This window comes from Pezoporus occidentalis, unplaced genomic scaffold (assembly GCF_034315485.1).
Source record: "Pezoporus occidentalis ecotype Australia unplaced genomic scaffold, CSIRO_AGI_Poc_V1 ctg56, whole genome shotgun sequence".
Classification (NCBI taxonomy): domain Eukaryota; kingdom Metazoa; phylum Chordata; class Aves; order Psittaciformes; family Psittacidae; genus Pezoporus; species Pezoporus occidentalis.
This window is the reverse complement of record NW_026915899.1, coordinates 1,108,778-1,135,848: the sequence shown is the minus strand read 5'-3', so window position 1 is coordinate 1,135,848 and position 27,071 is coordinate 1,108,778. Positions and strand designations below refer to the sequence as shown.

The 27,071-nt window shown below is 40.5% G+C and overlaps 1 protein-coding gene across 2 annotated transcripts; it reads right to left on the bottom strand.

The window, feature by feature from the left end:
* Positions 1-1,239: 1,239 nt before the first annotated feature.
* On the bottom strand, positions 1,240-26,828 carry SLC26A4 (solute carrier family 26 member 4). 2 transcript variants are annotated; one of them, XM_062638295.1, is made up of 20 exons: positions 26,581-26,828; positions 26,150-26,289; positions 23,878-23,988; positions 22,101-22,291; positions 20,766-20,930; positions 18,033-18,185; positions 17,839-17,921; positions 16,713-16,860; positions 14,194-14,307; positions 13,340-13,417; positions 13,045-13,140; positions 11,634-11,740; positions 10,214-10,283; positions 9,814-9,906; positions 9,615-9,710; positions 8,463-8,693; positions 6,933-6,987; positions 6,461-6,606; positions 5,651-5,734; positions 1,240-4,043 (listed from the first exon to the last, which is right to left on the bottom strand). In XM_062638295.1, the coding sequence occupies exons 1-20, from the start codon at positions 26,733-26,735 to the stop codon at positions 4,020-4,022; spliced, it is 2,340 nt and encodes a 779-aa protein (XP_062494279.1). In that variant the 5' UTR covers positions 26,736-26,828; the 3' UTR covers positions 1,240-4,019. The 2 variants fall into 2 exon arrangements, with proteins under 2 accessions (XP_062494279.1, XP_062494280.1); XM_062638296.1 differs by lacking the exons at positions 23,878-23,988; positions 26,150-26,289; positions 26,581-26,828 and adding an exon at positions 23,385-23,849.
* Between the last annotated feature and the right edge of the window lie 243 nt (positions 26,829-27,071).

Below are 27,071 nucleotides of genomic sequence, written 5' to 3'. Positions count from 1 at the left end.
GTGCGCGCATGGCGGAGCTCTGCTGACCGGGCTACGGGCGCAGCGGACCCCGCGATGAGGCCGGGGAGGAATGCGCGGCTGCCCCGCGGTGGCCGCCGGGAGGGAGGCGGTCGGGCCGCTTCTCTGGGGTACAGTGAGCTGCGGAGGGAGCTCGGGGGCCCACCGAGATGGTGGCTGGGCCGGGGCGAGCGCCGCCCTGCGGGGAGAAGGGCCTTGCCTGGCGGTTGTCAGGATCTGCGCTCCGGTCAGGCGCAGGCGGGTCTGCTGTGAGTCATCCTTGGGCCCTGCCTCGGCTCCGGGGGTTGCTTCCCCTCTGGAACGGGCTCCCGGTGTAATTCGGCTGGGTGGCCTTGGGCCGCGGCAGGGAGGGGTTCTATGGGAACAGGCGTGACCCTGTGTTTCTTGGGGAAGGGCAGAATTAAGAAGGGTCGTCTTTCTATTGAGGAGCCGCACCAGCGCTGCCCGCGGGCCCAGCGGGAGGGCGGTGTGGTGCGGGATGCCAAGAAAGGGGACAGATCTAAAAGCACACGGGCCCTGAATTGCTGCTGGCCAGCCTCAAGTTTTACCATGGAAACGGCATATTCCTGACAGCTGGGGCTGTAGGAACGTCAGTGACTTGACGGAGCAGTGAACATCCAGGGCATCTGAAAGCATCACAGAATCGTGATAGAATGGTGTGGGTTGAAAGGAACCTTAAAGGTTATCAAATGCCATCCCCCTGCCATGGGTAGGGATGCCTTCCACTAGACCAGGTTGCTCAAAGTCCCAGCCAGCTTGGCCAACAGCAGTAGACCTTGCTACCTCAAGAGACTATTTTGTGTTACTTCTGAAAACTTGGCAGTTTGTAAATGCTGTGTAATTCAGTGGGATACTGTCTATCACTGAAGAAAAATACAATACAATTAAAACATAGGTTACAGGGTTTGGTGACTGGCTCACTGAAGGTCTCCAGGACTGGGACCTTGTGTCCTAACAGAGGGAGTCTCTCATTATCTTTATAGCCTTAACATCTGAAAGCTGCCATTTAAGCCTATTGTTTCTTGTCTTACCCCTCAAGGCAGATAGAACAGGTTTTCTCTTTTGTCTTTGCTGTGCCTCAAAAGGCAGGCCCAAGGGAAGCTGACACTGATTCCTGCTTCCACACATCCCACCCCTCGCCAATAATACGGTTTATTTCTCCATAATAAGAATTCATAAAGAGAAGAGTCTTAAAAAAGCAAACATGCAGATGCATGGAGCATGTTTTCAGAATGTACAACTTTATTTTCTAGTTAATGGATACAATTACTATTAAAACACGGGTTTATAAAGGTAAAAAACTTAAAATACATGTCCAAATTTAATACCTGGCATGCAGGGAATGCTCAAAATGCATACCAAAGTATCACTTCTTCATTGTACTGGAACAACATGAGCACATCTAGTTTCATTACTCACAGATGTTAGTACAAAATTGTGGAGAATTTTAGCTTCACTGCAAAATCCATTATTTTGGTATCCATCATTTTGAGGGATACATAGGTAGAAAATTAAGACGCGCATACCCCCAAAGCACTGTGAAAGACATTTTAATGCCTTCTGTATGTCACATTGTACCATTCTATGTAACTGTAGGCTTTGTGTGAAATGCTGTTTTTTTGACAAATTAAGAACAAATACAACCATGCCTGGAAGAAATATGGGGGCCAAGAATAAGTGCATCGAATGGTGTTTTATCATAATTAATTCCAGCTGAAGTGTTGCATTTGGAAAGAAAACTGGAAGACAGTTATTTAATTGCTTTTTATAAATACCTGTAGGGACAAGAACTGGAGAAGGTTCAAAAAATAGTGTAAGCCCATATCTCTGTCAAGTAAGGATTTACACTCAAACTCCACAGTGCAGATGTTCTCTTAAGGAAAAAACAATTCCACTTGCATCTTTTCCATAGTGTGTGTTCGTCACAAAAATGAGCTGAAAGCTCACTTTATCAGTCCCAGGCAAAGTATTTTTACATGGAATGTACATCCACTTTAGAAAAGCAGTACAGGCTCAGAAAAACGTGTCTGGCTTTGTCCCACTGTTTCTGGCCTTGTGCGCTGGCAGCAGTAACTTATGTTCAGGTTAATTTTAGCTGGGGCCATGGCCTGGCAGGGAAGTTTTGTCACTAACGTGGGCAGAAGTGCCAACCTCCTGCATTAGGCTGATGAATGGAAAGGGAGAGAACAGGCAGTGCTAAAAGTGTGACCTGTCAAATAAGAACAGCTGAGCCTAAGCGTTAGTGTAAAGAGAAATTAATGTTTCCATCTGAGGAGGTGCACATCAGCCTGGTTTGCCACATTATCAGCTTGTGGAGGTGCCTGCAGACATGCAAATAGCATGTGTCTCTGAATACAGACCTGAATCTCGCAGGCTTAGACTGGAATATCAGTATCACCTCAATTCAATCCTGTATTGCATTTGAAATGAGAAACTTCATTGTCATGAAGGCTGAAGTTTTTATGTCAATTAGAGAATACAGATGTCAGTCTGGTGCTGTTACCTACTCTCTAAGATACTTACTGACAGAGTTTATTGGATTTTCTTTTTTTCACTGATTTTGATGGAGTTCACTTAGGTCCTTAAGGAATCATTTATGTAGTGCTTAGCTTTTCACCCGAGAGTCTTTGCTAACATTACTTGCAGCAAAAATCTTCTCTGTGCAGTGGGATATATGAAAATTTTGCTGATGTAATCAAATAAGGAGATTTAAATATGTGAACATATTGAAACCAGTCAGCCCACATTGTGAAACTTAAAAGGGATTTTATACCTGGATGTTTCTTATACTTTTCTTACTATCTGTTCCCTAACCATGCAAGGGTTTCTGCATTTAAAAAATTAATATAGTGCTAAAAAAAATAAAGGTAGCAGTCTGTTTTCCATCAAAAAGCGTTTCTTCTTTATTAAAAGTAAGAACATTGATTTCCTACATGTATTTTTTATGTAGCCCTAAAGTAAGGATTAAAGTTTTGCAAGTCAAATCCTTTTGTAAATTATTGCACTTGTGCATTATGGACCGTGAAACATAAAAGAACAGCAGCAGTTTAATGTAGACGATTAAAAGAAAAAATATGCTATATAAAAATATAACTATTAAACTAAATAAAATCCTCTATTCCATTTAAAAATAGACCCACAAACTTCTATACTCGGTCATGTTTTGACTTTCTCACTTGCACTCAGTAGCAGCCTGTTCTACAGATTCCATTAAGTACCTGGGGACTAAGGGTTTCCTTAATTTATGTCGTGATCTGCCTCTTAATGAAAGATACATAACCAAAATAATCTTCTGTGTATACTTTGTTTTAGGGATGATCATTAATAGTAGTGCAAATATTTCTATAATGGGACTAATACAGAACTAATGAACCTGTATTCAAAGGTTACTTAATCCTGTTTAAAGTTTTATAGTAGTTCAATGTTGTTTTCTGTTTTTGTGACTGTTTCATCTGTTGCCCATTTCAGCTGTCAAACAGCCTGCAGCAACTTAAGGAATTGCTCAGAAAACATTATCAAGACTTGTCAGTAGGTATGCTCACACTAATGTTCAAGAATCCAAAGCCTTGGCCAGCTAGAATTCCTGCTTTCTCATTAGGTGTGGTACAAATACAGAGCAAAAAGCTTGCCATCCAAAGATTTTGGTCCTTTCAATTCTCCTGGGCAGACCACAAAGCAGTTTTTTCATCCTGTTCACACTGATAAACACTGTAATGCACCTTCTGTCTGACTAGTCGCAAAACTGAGTACATCTTTTGTAATGGTCTTCTCATTTTTTTCATCAATACATCATATGGGAAAGTGCTTGCTGAATCAAGGTCCAAATATTTCCAGGATAATGTGAGCTAAAATTCATAGTTTTCTAGAGATCTGTATCATTCACACAAACGATCAGATTTTTCTTGAAGTGCAAAGATTGGTTTCATTGCAGAAAATGCTTATATAGTACTGGAGGATAAATACTGGGAGTTCACAGGTAGGACAATACCAGCAGCCCATCTTCATGAAGCAAGTCTGCGCATAGCCTAGTGAAATGGTTTTGAAAAGGTGGAAAGAAACAGGCCATGGTTAGTGCTGAGTACACACCACTTGGAAAATGAAATGCTTGCGTATATGCCAACTAAAAACTACCAAGTTCAATGTGGCCTCAGAGAAAGTGCAGAGAAAGTTAACTATTCTGGGGCAGGTGCTCTCTGACTTGTGTCTGCTTTGGACAGTTCAGCCAGGGAGCTGCAAGTCTGAAGGTTACTAGCTCTCACCTTCAAAATATGGCTCCAATAAAGGTGGAGGACAGAAACCTCTCAGAACACTCTTTGGCCTTGGATTGGAAGTTTTTTGCCTGGTTTCTTATTTAATGACAGTAATACGAACATGTAATGAATCCCATTAATAGAAATCAGAATTAAAGTCTCTTTGGCCTTCCATTCTCAAATGCTTCTGTTCAGAATCATGGTGTCTTTCTAGCTTTTTTAGCCCTTCATTCTTTTCTGCACTGTGACTTACAGAGGAGTGGAAAGTGCTTTTCCCCATGTTAGTGATAAAGAATAATATTTGCGTCTCTTGCAATATTCGTACCAATCAAAAGAGGAAGGGGTGAATCAGGGATACCAAGTATCCCAATCAAGTGACCAAGCCCTGATGAAGTTTGGAAGGCTTTTGCTTAGGGTCTGTTTCTCCTCTTACCAATCTACTTTCCAAGATTACATTTCCTATGGGACTTCATGCTATAGTAGAAACTACAATGCAAGGTGATGCTGAGAACATCTACTCAGTCACAACCTCCTCTTACCATCTTCCTTCCAGGAACCTCTACATCCCACACATACAGCAACCATGCTGCAGCATTTTGCTGGAGCATCACCAAGAGAAGGATCACAACATTTCTGCTGCTGGATCAGAGAGGCCAAGCACAGGGTGCTGCCCCATTTCAGATCAGGAATTAAGAATGGTGTTCTGACTAGTATCCCAGTAGCAGTATATGAGGGACAGATAGTAATCATGGAATGTTCTAAGGTATTGATGCATCACCTCAAGCTATAAAAGGGCATTTAGCTCAATCTCCCTTTTCTGAGTAAGTGGATTCTGCTATTTTATTGGCTGTTATTTTAGCAGTAAGTGCTGCTTTCTTTTCTGGCAGCAACCTGTAAATACAAAATACCCTGGTATTGCTTTAATGGTATTGTTGAATGTTGTTGCATGGTAGTTATGTTCAGTACACTGCTTTGCTGCAGCTTCCTGTAAAATGTTCAGATTGCGCAAGAAAGTGTCTGTTGTGTTAAAAAAAGGAATGAAGGGGAGAAGTTGACCATAATTTTGGACTCAGAAGCCTCAAGCCATACCAAATCTTCTTTTAGGCACCTAACTCATGCTTATCTATGTGTAAGCCTGGGTAAAGCAGTAGTCCTGAAATGACAGTGGAGATGCTTGTGCACATGTAACCTACTATATCTCAAGACTTCTTCCACTAAGTGCTGATGTTCACGTACCCAGAGAGGTTATTCATTTATGGAGATAAAAACTGTTAAGGGCTCTGTTCATCTGTCATAGTCTCACAGCATGACTCAGTGCTACAAAGGGATGAAGCCAGCAGTATTATATAAGTAATAGGCACATTCAGTTCTAAAGTGCATACCTCTTCCTGAACATCAAGTTCATCATCAGGCCGGTTTGTTTCTGTGAATTCTATGGACTGTTTAGACTCCTGCATGAGTGAAATCTTGACAGAAAGAAATTAAGAAACATGATGAGCTATGCGTTGCCTGTATCATTGAAACTGATTTATTACTGTTAAGTATCTTAAAACACAGAATGCAACTAGGAAATGCACAGAGAAGGGCAGTAGGCATGAACACTAGTGAGGAACAGCTTCCATACACACTCACACCAAGCAGAATGGGACTCTTCAGCTTTGATCAGAGGTATATGAAATTAACAGCGTGGGAAAGAGAGCAGGGAATGATTATTCATTGCAGCTAACAATACAGGAATCCAACAGGCTTAAAACAAACAGGAAATATTTGTCATATAACACATTTAAAATTACAGAACCCATCTATACAGGATAGTGTCAAGCTAAAATATGTAAAGGGATTCCAGAAGGGGTATGACAGACACATTGATAAAACTCCATCTGTGGCAAATGGCTCAAACCTCCAGCTAAGGCAGTTCTTCAGCTGCCAGTTTTCAGAAAACATAAAATGTGTCTTAGGATGAAGTGTTCTCCATATGTCCTGTTTCTCATGTTCTTTCCACTAACAAGGTCCTGAGGTTGACAGACCCTTCTTTTGATCTAGCAAAAATATTCACATACTAGAGAAGCTGTCCAATTTACTAGACTCCCACTTTTTTTTTTACTACAGCTTTATGGCTAATTTTCAGTCATGCCTTGCTATAATGGAAATTGCAAGAATGAATGACGGAAGGGAAATGTACTACTGCATACCTTTTCAAATATAGGATCCTGGTTTTCACTGTATGTCATTTGATTCCTTATATAGAGCACAGCATCATGGACAGTCAAGAAGAATATGTCTTTCCTGACAGTGTCATCAAAGAAGGCACTCCGTTCCAGTTGAGATATAAGGTTGTCTGAATAAAAGAAAGTCCTAACAGATTAATACAATTTGAAGTAATTTAAGAAATAAATGTCAAAATACATGGTTGCAGCTATCAGAAATTGAAAGTACAGCCAAATAAATCAATCATAGTTTTGTCTTGACTTTTACTTTTCATATTTCCTTTAAACCCCACCATTCTTTGTGTGCCACCACAGCCCATCATGTTTATCAGCGTCATAATCCACATTTTTATTAGAACAAATGCTCCCACAGACACATGTAGAGATCCTGTCTCATCCCTTCTCATCCTCACTTTATTCTCTGCACGAATGGTAGTAGAAATACTTGGATGTTTACCTTGATATGAAGCAAAGTACACCCTCACATCAATTCTCTCAAACTCCCGAATTATCTAAAAAAAAAGAAAAAAAAAGAAAGGAAAAAGTTTACAACAGGGACAAAGTCTGTAAGGAGAAAATACATACATGTATATATGTCTGTATAAGTACTGTACAGGCACACAAACACACACTTCATTTGTTTCTGAGTGTCTTCATTCCAAATTGTATGTTTTGCCTGTTCATGGTAAATAAGGAACTGCTATACTTTGCTTAAAGATCAGTAGTTAAGTTGCTGAAGTTTCCTATTTTTAACTGCGTAAGTGGAACTATCAATTTTACACATGCATACCATTACTGCCTATTAAGGTTCTCATTCCATTTTCATAATATGAATAATCAATGTAAGAACCATGTGGGCCTGAGCAAGCTTTATTTCCCCCCTGTATCTGTGATATGACACAATCTTTCATTGGCACATGCAAATTTGTCTGCACAGATTTTTTCCTCGTGTGATGCGCCAGATGGACCTGTTCTTGGATGAAAAAGATGCATATGGAAAGAATCATGTCTGTGGACCCCGTATCTTGTTTGTCTCAAAAGCTGGAACTGAATCGAAACTAGGCAGAAGGCTGAAGCAAGGTACACAGCATTCTTGTATTTCAGGTAGTTAAAAGGTGGGACACTGGATTCTACCCCTGGCTCCTTGGTGGCAGGTCAGTCTCTTAGAACAGTGTTTTCAGAGGTGATTGCTTATTCCATCCCCTTTTGTTCATTGATAAACTAGAGTCTTGGTAATCTAAGGTCTGGTCTATAGATAGGTTAAGCAGTCACAATTGCAAAATGAAGTTAAGTGAAAACATCCAATCTGAACTTACAAACTATCACAAAAGACTAAAGACTGAACAATCTGGTCCTACATACTTGCAACAGGACACCAAAAAATACTGGAAATACTTGGCCTTAATCTCTTCACCTCATTTACCCTTCCCTAAACTCGGAACATTATCTCCTTACATAGTGTGGTGTTTGAAGATGAATTAATGAATGTTGATGAAATGCTCTGATATTGGCCACAGAAAACCCTATAAAGAAATGAATTGTTCTTCCTTCCGTCATAATTTAAATAATATTGAATGAATAAATAAATCTTGTGGTTAAAGACCAAAAAGTGATGGTAGGATGAAATTTTTACTACCTCTGTGTTGAGTGAGCATCATCCTGTGCCCAGCTTAAAGCAGGAGGCATGTGGAAAGAAAATACATCACTAAAATATTTCATAACATATGCATACAAGGGGACCACATTTTGCAGTTTTAATTTTAGATTACTTGACTGTGCAACCTTCATATTGTTCTTTTAATGCATTTTAATTTTTTTTCCCATGTAAAATAGGCACACACCAATATTCTGCATCTTGCTGTATGAGTTTTGACGGTATTTTTCAACAACAGACTTCTAAAACCCCATAAATTAACTTCAGCTCTTGATTTACATACTAACGACTAGTTTCATTTTCATGGAACCCCAGAAAAAAAATTGCCCTTACCGTTTTTATTGATCTCACAGCCACAATATCCAAGAAGGTTACTGCTCCAAAATCAAGAATGATACTGTGGATGGGCACCTTGGGGATGTTTACTTTGACTGGGAGTTCTGAATTCCAGTCCACCTGGATCTCTACTTCTTTGGTGGGAACTTGAAGATCTTGGTTGTCTTCAGGTTCCTCATCAGTCTCAAAAGCTTCATTATTAACACCAGGCTCACTGATGATGCCATTCTAACGCACAGACAATATATGGAATATAGTATTTAACCATGGAAAAAGTTTTGGAGTTACAGGAAATACTTCCCTGGGATACCTTCCATTTCAGGAATGAACAAGATGGATATTTATGACCAGTACCCCCTGCTTCCGACCCCTGGTAATGTGGTTAGCCTATCACCACTTTATAAGGCAAGCAGCCATTCCCTGTGACTAAGCAGGTCACGTATTCACTCTTCCCCTCATTCTCAGACCATGAAGGTCCTGTGAACCAAGTAAAAAAGCCAAACAAATTTCTTCTTTTCCTTCCTACCAGCCTCAAGATTGCTGGCCACCAATGCTGAAAGGACTCCCTTTCCAGTCTTGAAGGTCCCAGGTGCCCAGCAGACCAGGTATTGATGACCCCATCGAAGAACAGGGAAGTGTAACAGTGCACAGAGGACTCTATAAAATCAAGCAGTTTCAAGTCCCAGGTGGGGAATTCAGATAGGAACTGCTGCTGGAGAGTGAAACCTGTGATACCGCAGTGGCTGCTGCTTTTAAGGAGGATATGGAAGGCTATGTCTACTGGCCAAACTGATACGTTTACCTGTGCATCAAAAGCTGGATAACAGGAGCATGTACCCATGAAAAAGACAGCATTTTTACTGCACAAAGACAATCTGAGGTGGTGAGGGGTAGAGGTAAGATCAGGGAATCTCTTGCTTCCACTCCTGTTAACACTATGACGGTCAGAGCTGCCTGGACCTGTGGGGTCTTTGGCAATAGGTGTCCTGCTCTGCTAAGTCTTCTGCAATCCTAGACTTCCTACCATAGTAAGTCACACTTTTCCATCTTTATTTTAGAGATGAGTACAGAGGAACTCATAATTAAAGCTCAAGTAATAAGCTCTAACAGTAATCATTTCAGAAATAATAGAAACTAAAACCAGCTTACCTTAGTAGCCTTTAATTTCCCCTTCTTGATTAGCTTTTGTATCTTCCTCAGTGCTTTGAGTCTCTTATTATATACCTTGACTGCATCAAATCCCACCTACAGAAAAAGTATCAGAATTATTTAACTTTACCTAGATAAAATTCTGAGGAAATCCCAAAGACATTTAAGAAGCATCCAAATCCATCACATTATCACTTACTGTGGATTTGAGGCTGCTTTTCAGTCCATCAATGTTAGCATAAAAAATTGGACTTGAGAACCTGAGAATCTTCACACCTTCTGGTTCTATAACCTGATGCCGAAGAATATAAGGTTAAGCAGCAACAACCATATTTTGGCTAATAAGAAGCAGTTCAAGTGTTTCAAAAATTCAACTACATATCTAATTCACAAAATAATGGCATATCTTTGCTGATAATTGAGGTGAGAAGCTTACAGCCCCAGCATGCGATATGAACCAACCGTCTGGATCCAGAATTCAGTCCTGAAACTTGTTCTCTTTGAGCACTCCACTTCCAAATTCAAGTTGTCCACAACATGCACAACTTTGTCTTACAGTGGCTTGTAGACTGAAGGGAGACAACTCAGCAATGACTTACATTTTTGTAGTCCTTGACCTTCTTGTAGATGTCTGTGCCAGGAATGTTTCCAAAGCCACCCCATGAAGGACTAACAGGAACAAAAAGAAAAGACAGTGAAGGTAAACATCGTGCTTAGGCATTCACAGGATTGAATGCAGTGCTGCATACAAACTGTCTTAGACTCTTGTAGTCTGCTGCCTTCTGTCAGACTAAGTCTCATTGCAAAAGTGTTTTATCTGCTTTGTGACACTGTCTTTTTCTGATTTGTAGTGTCCTTTTCAAAGACAAGGTACTATGGTCTTAGCCTACTTGCTGCACCATTTTTATGTAGAGCTGAATGAAGAACTTGTTCCATTTGTTTCCCAAACCAGAAAAATGCTTTAAAAGCAGATTAGTTTGGTTTGAATGAAAAAAACTTTTTTTTTTTTACTCTGAAAAAACTGATCCCTTTTTGTTTCAAATCAACTGAAACAAGACATTTACATTCTTTTCACCTTACAACTTTTTGTCCAGCCCTTTTCATTTTTTACTTCAGTTGATAACAAATCAAAATATTTTGCAGTCTCCATACATATTTTTAACAGCTCAAGCAAATTGTTTTGAAGTTTGTAAAGCCTCACCCTCCTTTCAATGTTAATTTCACATATCTGTGTTGAATTTGGGAATTTTGGGGGTTTTGAGGCTCTTCAAATTCCATTTTTTATAATCTACTATCATGTGGCAACTCCTGCAAGGCTTTATTTTTATGCATTTGCTGACAGTGCAACTGTCCTTTGGTATTGCTAGTAACCATACTCTCTGGACTGAAGGAAAGGAGTTATATTGCATTTTCAGAGAAAAGATCAATGAAAAGTAACATGATGGCCAAACAAGATTCTGCAAAGCCATCTTTTCTCACCATTCCACTACCAGGTGTTCTTTGAGCAGCAACACATCAGCCACAAGAACAACTTTTTCTCATATTCTCATGCTTTCTCCTCCTTTCACAGGCATACACTCAGTATTGTATAAGCAGTATAAGTGAAAAGGCTATTGGTATATGCAACATACTGTTCTAGTATTACATACTAAGAGTTACTATCATGATCAATTAATTACAGAAGCCCTTCATACATCTTTTTGTATTTGATCTGGAATATTCCTGTCCTTTCTAGAACTCAATTATGTGGGTGCATAAATAACGTATGGCTAAGTAACACCAAAGTACCCACCATGATATAGAAAAAATAATGATAAAATAATGTAGCTTCTCTTTTATCAGTGTAATTAAGTGACAGCACACAGACAGTGTTTTATTCTAAAGAACAGATTTTATCCATTTCACAATTTCTGTAAGCCCAAGCAGATTTTGTGCTACGAATCATCTTGCTTTTCAGCATATTGTCTTCCTTTTTCATGGTATAACAACAACGATTATTTCTGATCCTATGTTACTTACAACTGAACTCTCAGCACAACTGTCAGCAATCCAAACAAAAGGCCAGCAAGTAATCCCAAATCAAGTCCCAGAATGATGGATGCTACACATGTGAAAACCCAGATCACCTGGAGAGGAAGTAACAAATTTAAAGTCTCTTAATTGTAATATATAATTCCTGGCCACACTGAAGAATCACTAGACCAGACAATATGAGTAGCAGAAAAATGTAACTATGGAGATGATCATAGCACACTGGCAACTAGCTAACTTCCATACAAAAGAATTCCCAACAGTTCTCAAGGACGCAGTTACTTCAGTTAGGAGATGCAGGTAACCACTGTACTTTCTTCTTTTTAATGGTGGCGGTCTTTGTTAATCTTTCATTAGAAATGGGAAAAAATTTACTTTCCCAAGATGTAAAATACTGTAAGATGCCCCATCTGCAGACACATAGAGAGGAAAGGGAGCTCCTCAGTGCTATGAGAGAATCAAACTGTTGCAAAAAGGGGTATTTCATGTTAACAGGTTGACGGCACTCTCTAAGGTCTCCACTGAATATTCAGGCAGAACAGCTGAAGTGGGCTCCTCAGTTCCTTCCTACGTCACTGCCCAGGCAGAACACCCAGTGGACCCAATCTTTCAGAAATCTGAGTGCCTGCACTTCTCACTGCAGTCAGTGGGATCTTTTACCTATGGAGAAAACTACTAAATGATTGACTAAAACTGTTCAAATATACCTGAGACAGGTACTGTCCAATGACTGTAAAACTAAGCACAGTAAGTGCTGCATGGGGAAATTACTTTCCATGCAATCTTTTCCTGCCCTAACAGCCACACTCAAAGTCTATTCCACAGAAAACACAGTTGGATGTGAGCAAGTGTAATGGTTTGTAAGAAAATCCTGTTTATATATCCCTTATCATGCCAAATGAATCCACATTCTAGCTTGGGTTAGTCTTGCAACAACAAGAAATCATATTTTCTGAGGACTACCTGAGATTATCCAGACAAATGGGATGCTAGTGTGGTAACAACATAAATATATGTGCATGAATTAAGAAAAGGTCAGCTTTTCTGACCCATTTAAACTGTGCAAAAGATAAAAGCAGAATGGTAAAGGTGTCAACAAGCCATCTTTATTGTGATTTCCAAGCCATGTCAACACAAGAGTGCTGTAAACTATGGTAATTGCTATGAAGTAGTCATCACTGCACAGTAATACCCTGATTGGAACCCTTACTGTGAAGTATATGGAATAAAAAAGATAAGCAGAACACTATGTAAAACTCTAAACTGGGGAATTTTTAATTGATGTGAACTCTACAAAAATTCTGTGTATGTGGTAGTAAAGAGAAGTTTGGATGGTATTAAAAGGCAAAAAGAAAACCAGACAACATTCAGGAAAAAAAGTTAAAAATAGTTTACTTACAGCATCCACTTTATTCTGTCTCCACAGACGAGGAACGTCAAACACCTGCATGAACATTCCTTTCAAGTTAGCTATGACTACAGCTGCCAACACAGACTGTGAGGAAAAAATGATGAAAAAGTGTTATTCAGAAGCAGAGATGAATATTAAGATAGCACTCAACACTCTAAACCAGAGCCTTGTCTGGTATCAGTCACCATAGTTTAAACAGGGCTATTAATCCTGCCCATCAAAGTTGAGCATTTGGGTGCCCGATTGGTGCTGGTGACTGTACTGCAGAGGACAGTTACGGTACCTTTTGTAAGGGCTCTAGCAATTTTCCCAGGGCAACAATGGCAATCAAAACAATCCCAGCTGAGATTATACCAGCAACCTGCGAGGAACAGAGTGTTTATAGGAAATTAACTTATTAAGACTCTATCTTCTGTTTCTAGGATTACACAGGAAAATGCACAAGTAGTTTCACATTACATTTCTTTAGGAACAAGGAGACCTGCCAAATTGCCATTGTGCTTAGGCACACATGGGCCATCATTATACACTTCAGCTAACACAGAATTCAATTAAGCAGGTAGAATAAACAACAGCACGCAAGGTAGTAGCTCTTGGAAGGGTTGCACTGCAGAGACAAATGAAAGGAGCAGAGTCTGTGTGTCAGCCAGAAAAGGGCCTGCTGGATAACGTGTTGCTCGCCTCTTTTAAAGAATGCAAAGCTATAGTACTGTAAACCAGCATAGCTTACTCAACATGAGAAAGATAGCACATGGGCAGATGATGAATGGCAAATAGTAGGGCTGCTCAGGCCAGCACATGGGAGCTTAAATATCTCATAGGTAGCTGTGAGAGGACTTCCTCCCTCATCCTGAATTCCTACTGTGACAAATTCAGTCCCTTAACTGGGAATGAAATTCTAGGGAATTAAGCGTGAAGCATTCCTGACCCCTATGTAATTCATGCCATGTAAAACTTGATTGCCCTCATGTAAAAATTATTCATTACCAGAGCACAAGCAGCTAGCTAAGATAACTGTGGCTTTCCACGTGCCAGCAACACAATCATTTTAGGACTACTTTCAACCCAATATGAAAGCTGTGCCTTATACAAGATTAAATTTACCTGTTCACAGTACCAGTAAGAAGAGGTCATTACCTGAGTCTTTCCACCTGTACTTTCCTGGACTGCAGTCCGTGAAAGAGCAGTAGTTGCAACAAAACAAGAAAAGGCACCTGAAAAAATGTTGCTGATCCCAAAAGCAATAAATTCCTGAAAGATAATTGGATGATGCTGTAAATACAGACGCCTTAAGATAATTCTGCAATGGAGAATGACCGTATTTTGTACAGTAGTTTATAAAGTAGGTAGCACAATAATATTGAGAAGAGTATGGATTAGTAATAGCTGTTAAATGTTTACACAAATTCCTCTTGTGCCAGTGTAACCACCTTTGTTTGGGAACCAATACAATGAAGTTGATTGATAGACCCTCCCTGGCATGCACATACTCATCTTGTTATAAAGACGTTTAAAGTTTGTTTCCATCAATGTCATCAAACCTAACATTTCTAACAATTACACTGGTGTAACTGCATCAAGAAATGGGACTTCTATAAATTTAACTCCCAAGCATCATCAGCTAAACAAATAATTTTAATCAGTGCAAAAGTCTGAGTTTAGACAAGCCTTTCATTAATGCAAAGCATTGTGTTATTAGTAGAACTAATCAGGAACTTTGCAATAAAACAGTTTCACTGAAAACATCTAGGGTATTGAGCCAGAAGTTTTTCACTCTGAACATCCCAATGAACTCACGCTGAGTCCCAGGCAGTGTTCTCATAGATTTGCCCCAGGGTCACAGATGCTGGCATCTACTGATGCTGGTTGTTCTGCACAAGTGACAAGGACCCTGGGGCCTTTATGTCGTCCTGGGATCTGGGCCATTCCTCTGCTGGGAAATGAGGCATTTGGGAGCTGCCTGCAACCCCATATAATTGACAGAAACATTGTTTTCACCAAGCAAACAGAGTCACAAGAAATTTTCACTCACTGCAAATTTTTAAACATACGATTTAAGATTTGTTTTTTGCTTTCTCCCTTCTTTTCTCTGAAATGAAATTTCCTCTAAGCTTTTCATTAAGCTCCAAATACAAAAGCAGGATTTTGAAGTTATATTCTTTAACAGAAGGACCTATTCCTATGTAAACAGCTGTGCTCTGCAAGAAAATGTTGTAAGTATTGTTCTTAGTATTCTTAGATCTTAATGGTCTATGCATATATGAAGACAAAACACTGGCAGACAATAGTATTGACCTGTCCTTCAAAATTATTTCACTACCTGCTGCTATGATGTTATTTTGACTTCTCCTATTCAAGTAAACTATTTGTCCATCATTCATGTCTGCATTTAACTTTTGTTATGTGTAAAATTAATAGTAGAGTATTGAAAGGAAGGCACTTTGCTTTTGTAGACAGTAATTCTACTACTACAATATTTGATTAATATCTTAGAAGCACATCAGTGCTGGCAGAACAGCATATTCCTCAAAAGAACAGCATAAACAGCAGTTCCAGCAACACGTGTTACTCTTTCAGATTTATTAAACTGAAAGTCAATGGATTTTAGGCAACTTTAAATCAAAGTGTTACCAGATGTGAACTTTGTGAATTGTAAAGTGACCATCGTGTTCAGAAGTATATTGTGTTACATACTGCAAAAGTGTTTCCAAAATCAATTTTTATATAATCCATTAGTACTAAAATAAAAGACACATTAAACTAAGTACTCAGCTTATCTATTTATTGTAGTGAGTGCATTTTCTCATCTGTTCAAATGATAAAATTAAAAATTATCATAAATGCAGGACAAGGAAGCTTTCTGACATTTTCACTCCCACACCCACGGGCAAGTCACATAACCCCTGGTGAAGACACTGAACAACTGCGGGAATCCTCTAAGAGTTTGTGAATGCACAGCTAGTGACATTCTAGCCTTTAGAAACCAGTGATTAAAGCAATTCAGCCATTTGATGCAGACAGTTATTGAAGGATGTGGATATGCCAGTAAGCATTTACTTCTGTGAAGCTGCAGGACTTAGCTATACAGGTGAAGTACATTTATGTTGATGTAATTGGTGTCATGCTGAGAAGCATAACAGTTTATTCTGTTGGGATAAAATCATGCCCTAACTGAAAAGTTCAACTGATACAAAACCTTCACAGAGCCTAAGCCTAAATAAAGCTGTCCAGAGGAACTTCTTAACATTGCCCCTCAACCCCAGAAGCACACCTCAAAATATGCCTCACAAGTGGAAATGGAAAGCAGGTTGCTAAAGCTGGCCATGTCAACTTGACATCACCAGAAAATCCCCTATGCAGTGTTTAGCTTTAGTTACCTTTTCAGAGCTACTTGAGTCACTAAAGCAATACAAAAGGAATTAATTTCATTAAAAGCCCATACTTAAGATACAGCACATCTGGCTCATCTCTATGTGGTAAATTTCTCAGTTAATATATGGCCATTTCAGCTTTTTTTTTCCCAATAGTTGAAAGAATTTATCCTGTCAGACTTCAGCTTTAGCCTGGAAAACGTGTGTGGATAATGTTCTTTCATTTGCCTACATGAAACAGAACTTATATTCACTATGTCTATGAACTCTTTTGGTTATACATACCTGGTTTCCATCAACAGTGTAGTCATACTTGGTTGCATATACTTTCCCCACAGATACGGCAATAGCATAAGCAACAATAGCAATAGAAAAGGAGGCTGCTATCATCTGGGAAAACAGGCTGACATCTGGAGGTTCAGGAGGCAAAAATCTAGTATTTAGAAAATACATTAGTGTTATCATCTTTGATCAAATTCTGTTCTTACTAGAATTGTCAAGGAGTTTGAGGCAGAGGCATACAGGTTGCTTATAATATGAAGTGTAATGTTTCAAGTTAATAAAAAGGTGGAAACAGCCCATTGACATACAGAACACGCTTATCTAGCTCTCCCAAATCCTGATGCTATTAATCAGCAACAAAGCTCTCATTGTTCTCAGCATGACTGAGATTTGGCCTTATGATAGCAAAGTGAAAAAGTACATTTTTTAAAGCATTGAATAAAGGATGTATTGAATAGTATGATGAATTACATAAATATGTTAATGACACTTCATACTATTGTTAACATACTTCTTCAGAAGATCTCAAAAACATTTTATCTCCTACTGTGTTTCCTCAAATTTTAATTAATCAAGCCCTGAATACTAAATGGAATGTGAAGGTTACTACTGTGAAGTGCTCTGAATCTTTCAAGTGAAAGTCTCTACCAGTGCAATCCTCAATATCCTTGCTCTTATGACTACAGAAGTAGCAAGAAAGATTGGGATAATATTAGCAGCATGAATATGAACCACAATGGGAGGGATAACTTGGGTCTACAGAAACTAAATGTATGCAGAATTCCATTAGTAAAAATCCCATTTTTTTCTGGGTTTCTTTTGGGTGTTTTTTTTTTTTTTTTCACATTTTCCCATAGTCATGCATTCACTTTATGAAGCAATTAATTCTCAGATGAACTTCATGAATCTGATAGACATTCCTAAGCCCATTTTACAGATGAAGGAAAGCTAGGCAACATATTTGGGTGGCATACTTGACAGAGCCAGAAGTAAAACTCAGGAAATCTCCAGCTCTGAGTTCTAAACTCAGGTTACAGTTCTCAATTTCTCTTTTACACCTTTTCTCTTACCACTGTCATTTTTAGTCAATTAAAATATTACCTATTTCCGAGAAGACAAAGGCACTCACCCTCTTGGAATGCTCTTAACAATGCCTGCATTGTATTTTTTCTCGAAGTCAGCAGCATATGAAATACCAGTGGCTACTATTGTCTGTAATAAAATAAAACAACAGTTTCGAAACTTAAAAAGGGTTCTTGTCTTCCTGTAGCTAGCCCCATCTATTTTATCTGTTATCATGTTTTGTTACGCTCTTTTGCTTACCACAATAACTTCTATTGGTATAGGTATAGGTATCTTGTGTTTGAACCGATCGTTTATTTCTTTAACTACCATGCAGATAACAATGGTGAGGAGTCCAGCAACAAGATCTGCGATGTTGGTGGTCCCAATTTTTTCAAATGTTTCAATAAGAGTCTGAAAAATAAAAATGACAAGATAAAACTTGCCCATGTCCCCTTTAAGGATGTGAAAATACTCACTAAAAGATCCAAGATATATGGGAGTTTGGAGGAGGCCAAGTTACTTGTTTATTCAGGAGAGTAACCCTCTCCTGAAGGATAGGCTGAGGTATCCTGTGTTGACATACTGTCAAGGTGCTACAGAATCAGTGAATGGATTTAATGGTGAATTTAACTGAAAAAGTTTACATGCAAGAAAGGGGGCTTCACACAGGGGGCTTCAGCTTCCTGATTCTTAGGAAACCAATGCTAAGTAAGAAGAGTTAAGAACCACCTGTGTTTTATTACCTCTAGCCTTATTTGGAGCAAGGAAGGGAAGATCTATGTCTTCTTCAGTTTGTCCAAGGGAGCAAGGGAGGTCTTCATTACTCAAAAGACAGCTAGCAGATGCATGAGCAAAACTCTAGTTCACTGCGTACCTAGTACATACAGTCTGTGGATTACATGTTTCCTATTTCCACTGCTGACATATAGAGAATGAGTATGAATATGTGGGTCCTGCCAGGCTGTGGAGAATCCTATACTTGAGAAAAGCAGTCACTAATCCTCACCTTAGCATATATTAACCCTCTAAGCAGAGTTCAGTCCCATGCTGGAGGACTCCCACAACTGGGCTGCTATAGGCAGCTCCCTTCTGTATCCTTGCTATGCCCTTGCTTGGTCCTATTTATTGCAAGTAAGTGTACAGAGAAAACATGAAGTGATCATTACAGAAAAACTACAAATACACCTCTGTCATTCTCCTAAGCATCAGTGTAATTCTCACTTGCCCCATCTCCAAGAAAACTTAATCATTCCATGCATAGTGAAACAGCTTTAACAGAATGATCTGGTAGAAAATGGGTTAGAAATAGATTTCTTGCATCCTAGTTAGCTCCCCAAATACTGAACTGTCAGTTTAAAAGGAAGGGGAGGATTGCAGCAGCAGTACCACTACTACCATACTTTGGTGTTGAAATAAAACATCTAAGTAAGTGCTTAATCAGCTATGTTTTCTAAGCTAAAAAGAAGCCTCCCTGAAACACTGAATCAGACGCCTTTCATCGTGTGACTGAAACCACTTCTTGCTTACCATGAATCCCATTCTCACTGACCATCATTCGTGCTGCCTCCATTCACATGGGAACAGTAATTTCCTCACTTGGGGTTATGGATTCTGCTAGTGTTGGATGCTTAGTGTTGCAGTTTGTTAAACACCACTTCTGAAGCAAGTCCAAAACTGGCTGAAGCTGGTGCAGCAAGTCACTGGTTGAGCACACCAGAAATCACAATTTCTTTGCTCTACACACTTCTGCAAACACATTGATGACTTACCTGCAAGAACTCAGAAGCTTTGAGCTTTAACCTAAAAAGTCAGCATTCCACTCAGGCTTGCAGGAGCTGGAAGAACCATGTAATTCCTTTTCAAAAATACTTTCTACTAAATGTATCACCCTTCAATAAATATAAAAAATAGAGATAGAAAAACCTGCTGGATTAACAAGTCCATTACCCTGACAGGTCTGCTGTAAAGTCTGTTAGTACTTTGTCTCATCTGATTTTCCTTGTTTTGAAGGAAAAAGTTTTCATTAATTCTGAAAAGGCCAATAACATAATACTTCCCCCCACCCAAATAATCAACCATTTTTTTCCCTAAACTTTGCTTTGCTGTTTGCAGTTCTATTCATTCTATTATTGCTAATCTAGATGTCTAATGTATTTTTTTGCTGGTCTGGTTGCCTGAATGGGCACATTTTTTTCACCTAGAACAACCTCTTTCAGAAATCTGTAATTCTGATATGAAGTGTTATGGAAGATCTAAAATACCGTGAACCTGGATAGTTTCATGCTGAAGGCAGCGACAAAACTCTCAGTAATTTTTCAGGGGAAGAAAACTATTCTGTAATACGAGACCTCCAGGAATTCAGTGGTTCTGTAATCCAGCCAAGATGTTTCTCCATTCGATCATTTTCTCTAAGATCAACAAATGGAGTTGTGACAGCATTTAGCCTCACTTTAACTAACCAGTAGATACCTGGCCGCATGGTGGGAATCCACATCCTTCTTTAGGTATTCACGAGTATGGCTACAATGTAGAATAGCAAAGGATGCCCTTTACCAGAATGACCTGCTGGTTTAAGAGTAAAGAGGCTTGGGACCAATCAGGTTTGGGAGATGACCTGACAGTGTTAAGAAATGATTGAATGTCCTCCACAATAAGACAGAAATGACAGAAAGTAGTCTCCAGAAGTGTCAACCTAGAGAAGAAGAACTGTTTTGCTGTATAATTACATTTAAATTTTATGTGAAAACCTGCTCTGTCTGAAAAAACCTTCAAGATGACAATTGACTTTCTGTCTGGGAAATACCAAAAGCAGCTACTTAGAGCTGCACAGCTATAAATGAACAGTAGCAGATCTTCGTGACAGTGAGAACTAAGGAAATGCCCTATACTTACCACCATATACATGGACAGTTCCTGTACGAAATGGATGCAGAAGATAATCACATAAAAATTCTGCCATAAAACCAAAACAGATTAATAGGACATACTTACATATATTATGGAAAGGACACCGTTATAGTTTTTTGTTGAAACATTTAGGACTATTTTCAATTGTGACACAAACACTTGAAAAGCAGCTGCAGTTGTGAATCCCCCAACGAGTGGGTCTGCAAGGTATCTCACAATGAAACCAATCTGAAGGACTCCAAATATTACCTGGAAAAACCATGAAGAATAACAGCTTGCTAAACAACAAAAAGGGACACCTTTATTTGGTGACATCTTATACTTTGTTCTTTTGGTTTTGTTGATACAGAGCCTTAGGACCATATTCCCCCATTACCACCTACTGTAGCTTAATATTTTGCCATCTGAGGAAACAAAGGAGACCTGAAGAAATGTGTGAGCAGCTGCTCCAGGATAGGCACCATTAGCACTTAGTTTCATGCAGGTCCCTTGGTCTGCAGTCTGCTGCCACAGACTATGCCCAGGATAAAGAAGAGATTCAGAGCAGCCCTGTGGAGAAGGACTTGGGGGTGTTGGTTGATAAGAAAATGAACATGAGCCGGCTTCAGTGTGCGCTCACAGCCCAGAAAGCCAACCGTATCCTGGGCTGCATTAAAAGGAGCGTGACCAGCAGGTCGAAGGAGGTGATCCTGCCCCTCTACTCTGCTCTTGTGAGACCTCACCTGGAGTATTGTGTGCCGTTCTGGTGTCCTCAACATAAAAAGGACATGGAACTGTTGGAACAAGTCCAGAGGAGGGCCACGAGGATGATCAGGGGACTGGAGCACCTCCCATATGAAGACAGGCTGAGAAAGTTGAAGCTGTTCAGCCTGGAGAAGAGAAGGCTGCGTGGAGACCTCATAGCAGCCTTCCAGTATCTGAAGGGGGGACTTCAGGGATGCTGGGGAGGGACTCTTCATTAGAGACTGTAGTGATAGGACAAGGGGTAATGGGTTAAAACTGAAACAGGGGAAGTTTAGGTTGGATATAAGGAGGAAATACTTTCCTGTTAGGGTGGTGAGGCACTGGAATGGGTTGCCCAAGGAAGTTGTGAATGCTCCATCCCTGGCAGTGTTCAAGACCAGGTTGGATGAGGCCTTGGGTGAGATGGTTTAGTGTGAGGTGTCCCTGCCCATGGCAGGGGGGTTGGAACTAGATGATCTTAAGGTCCCTTCCAACCCTAACGATTCTATGATTCTATGATTCTATGATAAGAAGAATAATCCCCCAAAAGCTCGTCAGAGTTTGAGATTACTTTTCTTCATTTCTGTGTTTTACTACAGGAAAATGTCTTTCTGCCCCAGTACATATTTCCATGATGTGTTTTCCCATTAAAATTAAAGCAGTATCAACCTTGTGTCTTCAAGCCAACTATTTTACCTGTAAAATTCCAACCAGAAATGTGAGTGTACTAGCAATCAGCACTCTCTGTGCATCTCGGGATTCAGTGTCTATCAGTGTCCCAGTAACATTAGTCCCTGTAGCATTACTACTGCCTATGAGAAAATTATCATCAGGGGCCATGCTCAATACAACAGATCCCACCATCAAACTGACTACAGGGAAAGGACCTGTAATGACAAACAGAACACACTGAAGTTTAATATACAATAAAAAGAAGCATTTATCAGACTAGACAAGTAAACTCTAAATCAGAAAATCCATATAATATTTTAAATGGGGTACATCAGTAGTATTAGGGAGCCAGGAGCCACAGGCACTGCAAACATGACAGAAGGATACAATTCCTTCCTTAAATAACTTTCATTATTCATACAGGTGCAGTTTCATGCTTTGCTTAAACCAACTTCGGTCTGCACCCAGGCCAAAAGTGGCAACATGTTCCAACCATCTCCCTTGTATGAGCACCACAACCAGACAAAACAGATGGTGATCCAGCTACAAGCAACAGTTACTTAATTTTTCTTCTTTTTTGTCTTTGGGTTTTTTTTTAATCATGGTTAGTTTTCAGCTGGTCCAGATTGCCACACAGCTACATGGTCAGGAATCCAAACACCATGGTGGTGGCAGAAACATGCAGCAAGGGGTAGGACCACGTCTTTTGGCAGTAGTGTGGTATTACAATGGCTAAAGATGACTGAAACTATACTTAGGGCAAGATACAGAGAGAGTAAGTGATCACTGTGTCAGCAACACGTAATCTAAAAGTAATCATATTTGTTTTAGTTATTTACTAAAATTATACAGAAAATGTCATGAAATGTCTTAAAGAAGGAGAAATTAATTTTGCAGATACCTTAGGGGACACTTCATGAATAAGAGTATTGAAAAAAGCATAGATGAGCATTTGATAGTCTAGAAAGCAGTAATGTCAACGTAAGTGGACATGACAACTCAGACCTGGATGGAAAATGTGAGCTGGTAGGTAGGGTAGGAAGAGGCTAAGAAAGTGGAGAAAGCATACAGAAATATTGATGCAGCAGAGAAGAAAATTGATGAAAACCATAATATCATGCCAAAGCTTTGGGAGAGGAAAACAATCTATTCTTAGTGGATATGAACAAGGAAAGACTCTATTTTATTAAAATGAAGAAAAAGAAACTTCAGTGATCAAGCTGTAACATGAATTTTAAATGTGAAAACTGACAGGAAACAAACCCCATCTTTTACAGAAAGTATTCAGAAAGAATCAACAAGGTTTACCCATAGCCTTGATGTGAGGATCTAGAACGAGGCTGGAGTGGACACACAGGTTCTGGGTCTCCGCGACAGGCAAGAAGATGACATTGTCCACAGTGATCAAAAAAGGATGCAGCAAGGAAGGCTTGTAGAGAAGACTAAAAGAGCTGTTTTAGCCATCTTGAGCTTTAGCCGATAGACAAAATGTCTGTTCACACTGCCTACTGAGGCCTTGATCTTGTAATTTCTTGCAAAGAGTATAGCCAAAGACAAGATTTAAACTTCAGCATAAATGCAAGCAAAAAGCATGCAGGGGCACAACTGAAGTTAGCTATTACGCACGATTGCCTGGACAGAGAAGAAATAAGCCTTAGGTACCCCAAACACACCAATATCAATATTCAGCACAGCCAATTCAGTTCAGAAAGTAGTTTTCTTGTAGGAAATATGAATGCTCACAGTAAGGATTAACATTTTGTAATAGATAATTCACTGTAACTTGAACACATGCAGTTACCAACTGAGATGTGTCTTGATGTTCCCAGGAAAAAGTACGTCAGGATGGGAAAAAAGGCAGAATAGAGACCATATCCAACAGGAACTGCAGCCAGCAAAGCATATGCCAAACCTAAAATGACATACCATCAGAATGTCAGACTTAAAATCTCTCAACAAACTACTACCTTGTCTAGAATAGACTTTCAGAAAGGTTTACTCCTTTTGTCCAGATACAATTTAGAATGTGTTTTGTCTGTAAATCAGTTGCAGGCACATATGTGATTATCAATATGTGATGGTAAGTGATTACATATCCCACACTGGTAGTTGAATGAGTAATTACTGAAAGATGTTCCTGTACAGGTAGCTCAAAACATAGGCTCAGGTATGAAGTTTAAGTGGGTGAACAGTGTAGCAAGAGTGAATGGTCAGCCCCTAGAGAGAAAAGAGGGATATGTGAAGTGTCCTAGTTATAGACAGAAATTTCAAGCACAGACTGAATTATTGCACTACAAGTATGCTTCAGCATGTTCAGTCCTTCTGAAAATCAGGCTGCTCTTTTTTTTCTCAGTATCAGCTTATAAACTTAAATACCAAAAGTAAATCACACAAATTTGACAGTTTTGATCCTTAGCATTGTCTTCCTTTGTATACCTGTGCAAGCTGTCAAATCCAACAAACAATGAAAAAACAAGTTGCTTTCAGTATCATATCCTAGTTAGCTCCCACTGCAGAGTAGTGTTCTTTCTCAAAGATACTGCAAAAGCCATCAGAGTTCAAAACAATATAAGTCCTGGTCATGCTACTGTTACTGTTGGGATGACTACAAGCAACATACAGTTGCTGGGAGTTAGGGACTTCAGGGACCTCAAAATGCCAGAAGCCTCTTTTTTTGGCAAACACTTCGACCAATTTTCCCCATATTGCATCATTTCAAATTTCAGATTTTTTTTTTTTTGTAATACAGCTAGATTCAGATTTGTACTAATTTGTTTTTTTTTAGTTATTATTAATACATAGGTGGGAGACCAAACAGTGTATTTATTTTAGCAATCAGTTTTGGAAGTGGAATCTAATTGTGAGACAATCAGGCCCAGTGTAAAAAAAAAAACAAACCAAACCAAAAACAACAAATGAGGGGGCTACAGTAAGAGCATAACAGCTGTCACAAGCCATATGAAAAGCATATGTAGTCCAGTCCATTTTAAAAATGCAAGGGACTCCTGTAACTGGGGCACTACCTTCAGCAGAGATATTCCATGTCTGACACAGACTCTCTACAGGTCTGAACAAATCACTTTCTTATTCCTCAGGTCACCCTCTGCCTGGAAGAGAACTCTGTAAAACTTTTTTACTTTGCCAGTCTGTGCCCTCCTAGCATGCTCCAAGGGAACAGACAGTAGGGAATACTTGTGGCTAGTTGGGAATGAGTAACCTTTCTTTGTTCCCCATATGAAGCTTTGCGTCATTGTGCAAAAACCTGATTTCCATTGAGGGAAAATGTAGGGTTGACAAGCTAGCTTAACCTCCCCCAGTCCTGAAAAATGACAAAAATTGTATAAGAACACTACTGGGATGAAAGAAATGAATGTCCTGGATCACGTCAGGGTTATAGCTAGTCTTGTCTTTGACAGTGGAACTTAGCAGCTGCCCCAGACAAAATGGTTCTGCCCTTTAGGTCTTCCTTAACTAACTTATTTTATTTCTGCCACTTTTCTCTTTGTTCATCCACCAAATTCTTTCCTAATAAATAGAATAAGGAAATAAGGAAAACTTACTATTACAAGACATGTGCTGTAACTGTCCATCAAGATTATACATTTTTTTAGTGTGAATACCACCTCCTTGAGGGCTGTTTTTGCAGATACCCGAGCAACCTTAGAGGCCAGATTTTAAAGGAGAGTGGATATCAAGGTTGAGCCAAAAAGTAGATTTCTGTGGGCAGCTGCAGGAGAGCTATAGGCTGAGATAACCAAGAAAGAGAAATAATGCCACATGACCCATCTGACTTATCACAAAATAATTAAAATCTTAAATATCAAAATGAATAGTCTTTGAGTAAAAGCCTTGGAATAAAAAGTTAAACACATCTTGAGACCACATCAAAGGAAATTTAAATCTTCCAGCCAAGCAAAGAGAAAACAGGAATAAATTAAACCCATCAATTATTTATTGCAAAATAGTACCTAATATCTAGTATTAAATAACAAGTCTCAGATTTGTAATTCCACCTGCATAACACCCCTGTGTTTAGCCAGCTCCCTCATAGGGGCCGATGCGCCGCGCTTTACCTTGCAAGGTGGCAACGAGGCCGGTGCTGACCCCCGAGATGATGTCGCTGATCAGCCACTCCTTCACCCGGTAGTTGGGCAGCCACTCCAGAATGGGCAGGAAGGACTTAGCAACCTGAAAGGCCCTTTTTCTCGAACATCTGCGAGGAAACAAGCGATGAACATACCCCGCAGGGCTGCACTGGGAAGCCCCCCTACAGCCCCAAGCTGACAACGAGCTGGGGCGATGCACGTTTAAAGCGGCAATGACAGGCACGGTGGTGTCTCCCAGGCAGGGATGGGGCAGGTATCGGTGTCAGAAGCGCTGTCTGCTGGAGGAAGCTGCGTCCGCCTTGACTTGAGGGAAGCGGGGATGGGTCTACCGGCGGACTGGCCCCTTCACCGCGCGTCCCGGCACCCCCCGGCTCCCGCCCCGCGCCTGACGGACCCACCTGCAGGCGGCCTGCGCCCGCTCGCGGAGCGTCGGCGGCAGCGGCGGGTGCCGCTCGTTCTCGTCCTGGAAGCCCGCCTCGCTGTAGATGGGCCGCGCCACCACGTAGTGGCTGAGCTCCGCCAGCGGCTCCGCCGCCCGCTCGCCCGCTGCCATGGCCCCGCCTGAGGCGGAGGGCAGCTAGCGGGGCCCGCGCCGGCACCCCCTGGCGGCCCTCCCGCGCCGCCGGTTGCCCCGGCCGCCCGCCGCCCCTCAGCCCGGGGCGCGGTCCGACCCCAGGGCGCAGCGCTGTCCGCGTCCTGAACCGGCGGCTCCGACGGCGCCGCCGCGGCCACCGACTGCTCTACCTGCGCCCGCGCCTGCTCTCCGGCGTGGGGTAGGGCGAGCCGGCTCCGGTGCAGCGGCATTTATAGGGCCGGGCGCGGCCCGGCGCTTTATTTACGGGGAAACACAGAGAGACCCGGCTCCGGGCTGTCCCGGGAGACGCCTCCG

Coding starts and splice junctions, on each gene's coding strand:
- SLC26A4 (XM_062638295.1), bottom strand. CDS start 26,735: ATGGCAGCGGGCGAGCGGGCGGCGGAGCCGCTGGCGGAGCTCAGCCAC. Junction 26,290..26,580: donor CGGGCGCAGGCCGCCTGCAG/GTGGGTCCGTCA, acceptor GTTTCCTCGCAG/ATGTTCGAGAAAAAGGGCCT. Junction 8,694..9,614: donor GGAAATTAAAGGCTACTAAG/GTAAGCTGGTTT, acceptor TCTGTGCGTTAG/AATGGCATCATCAGTGAGCC.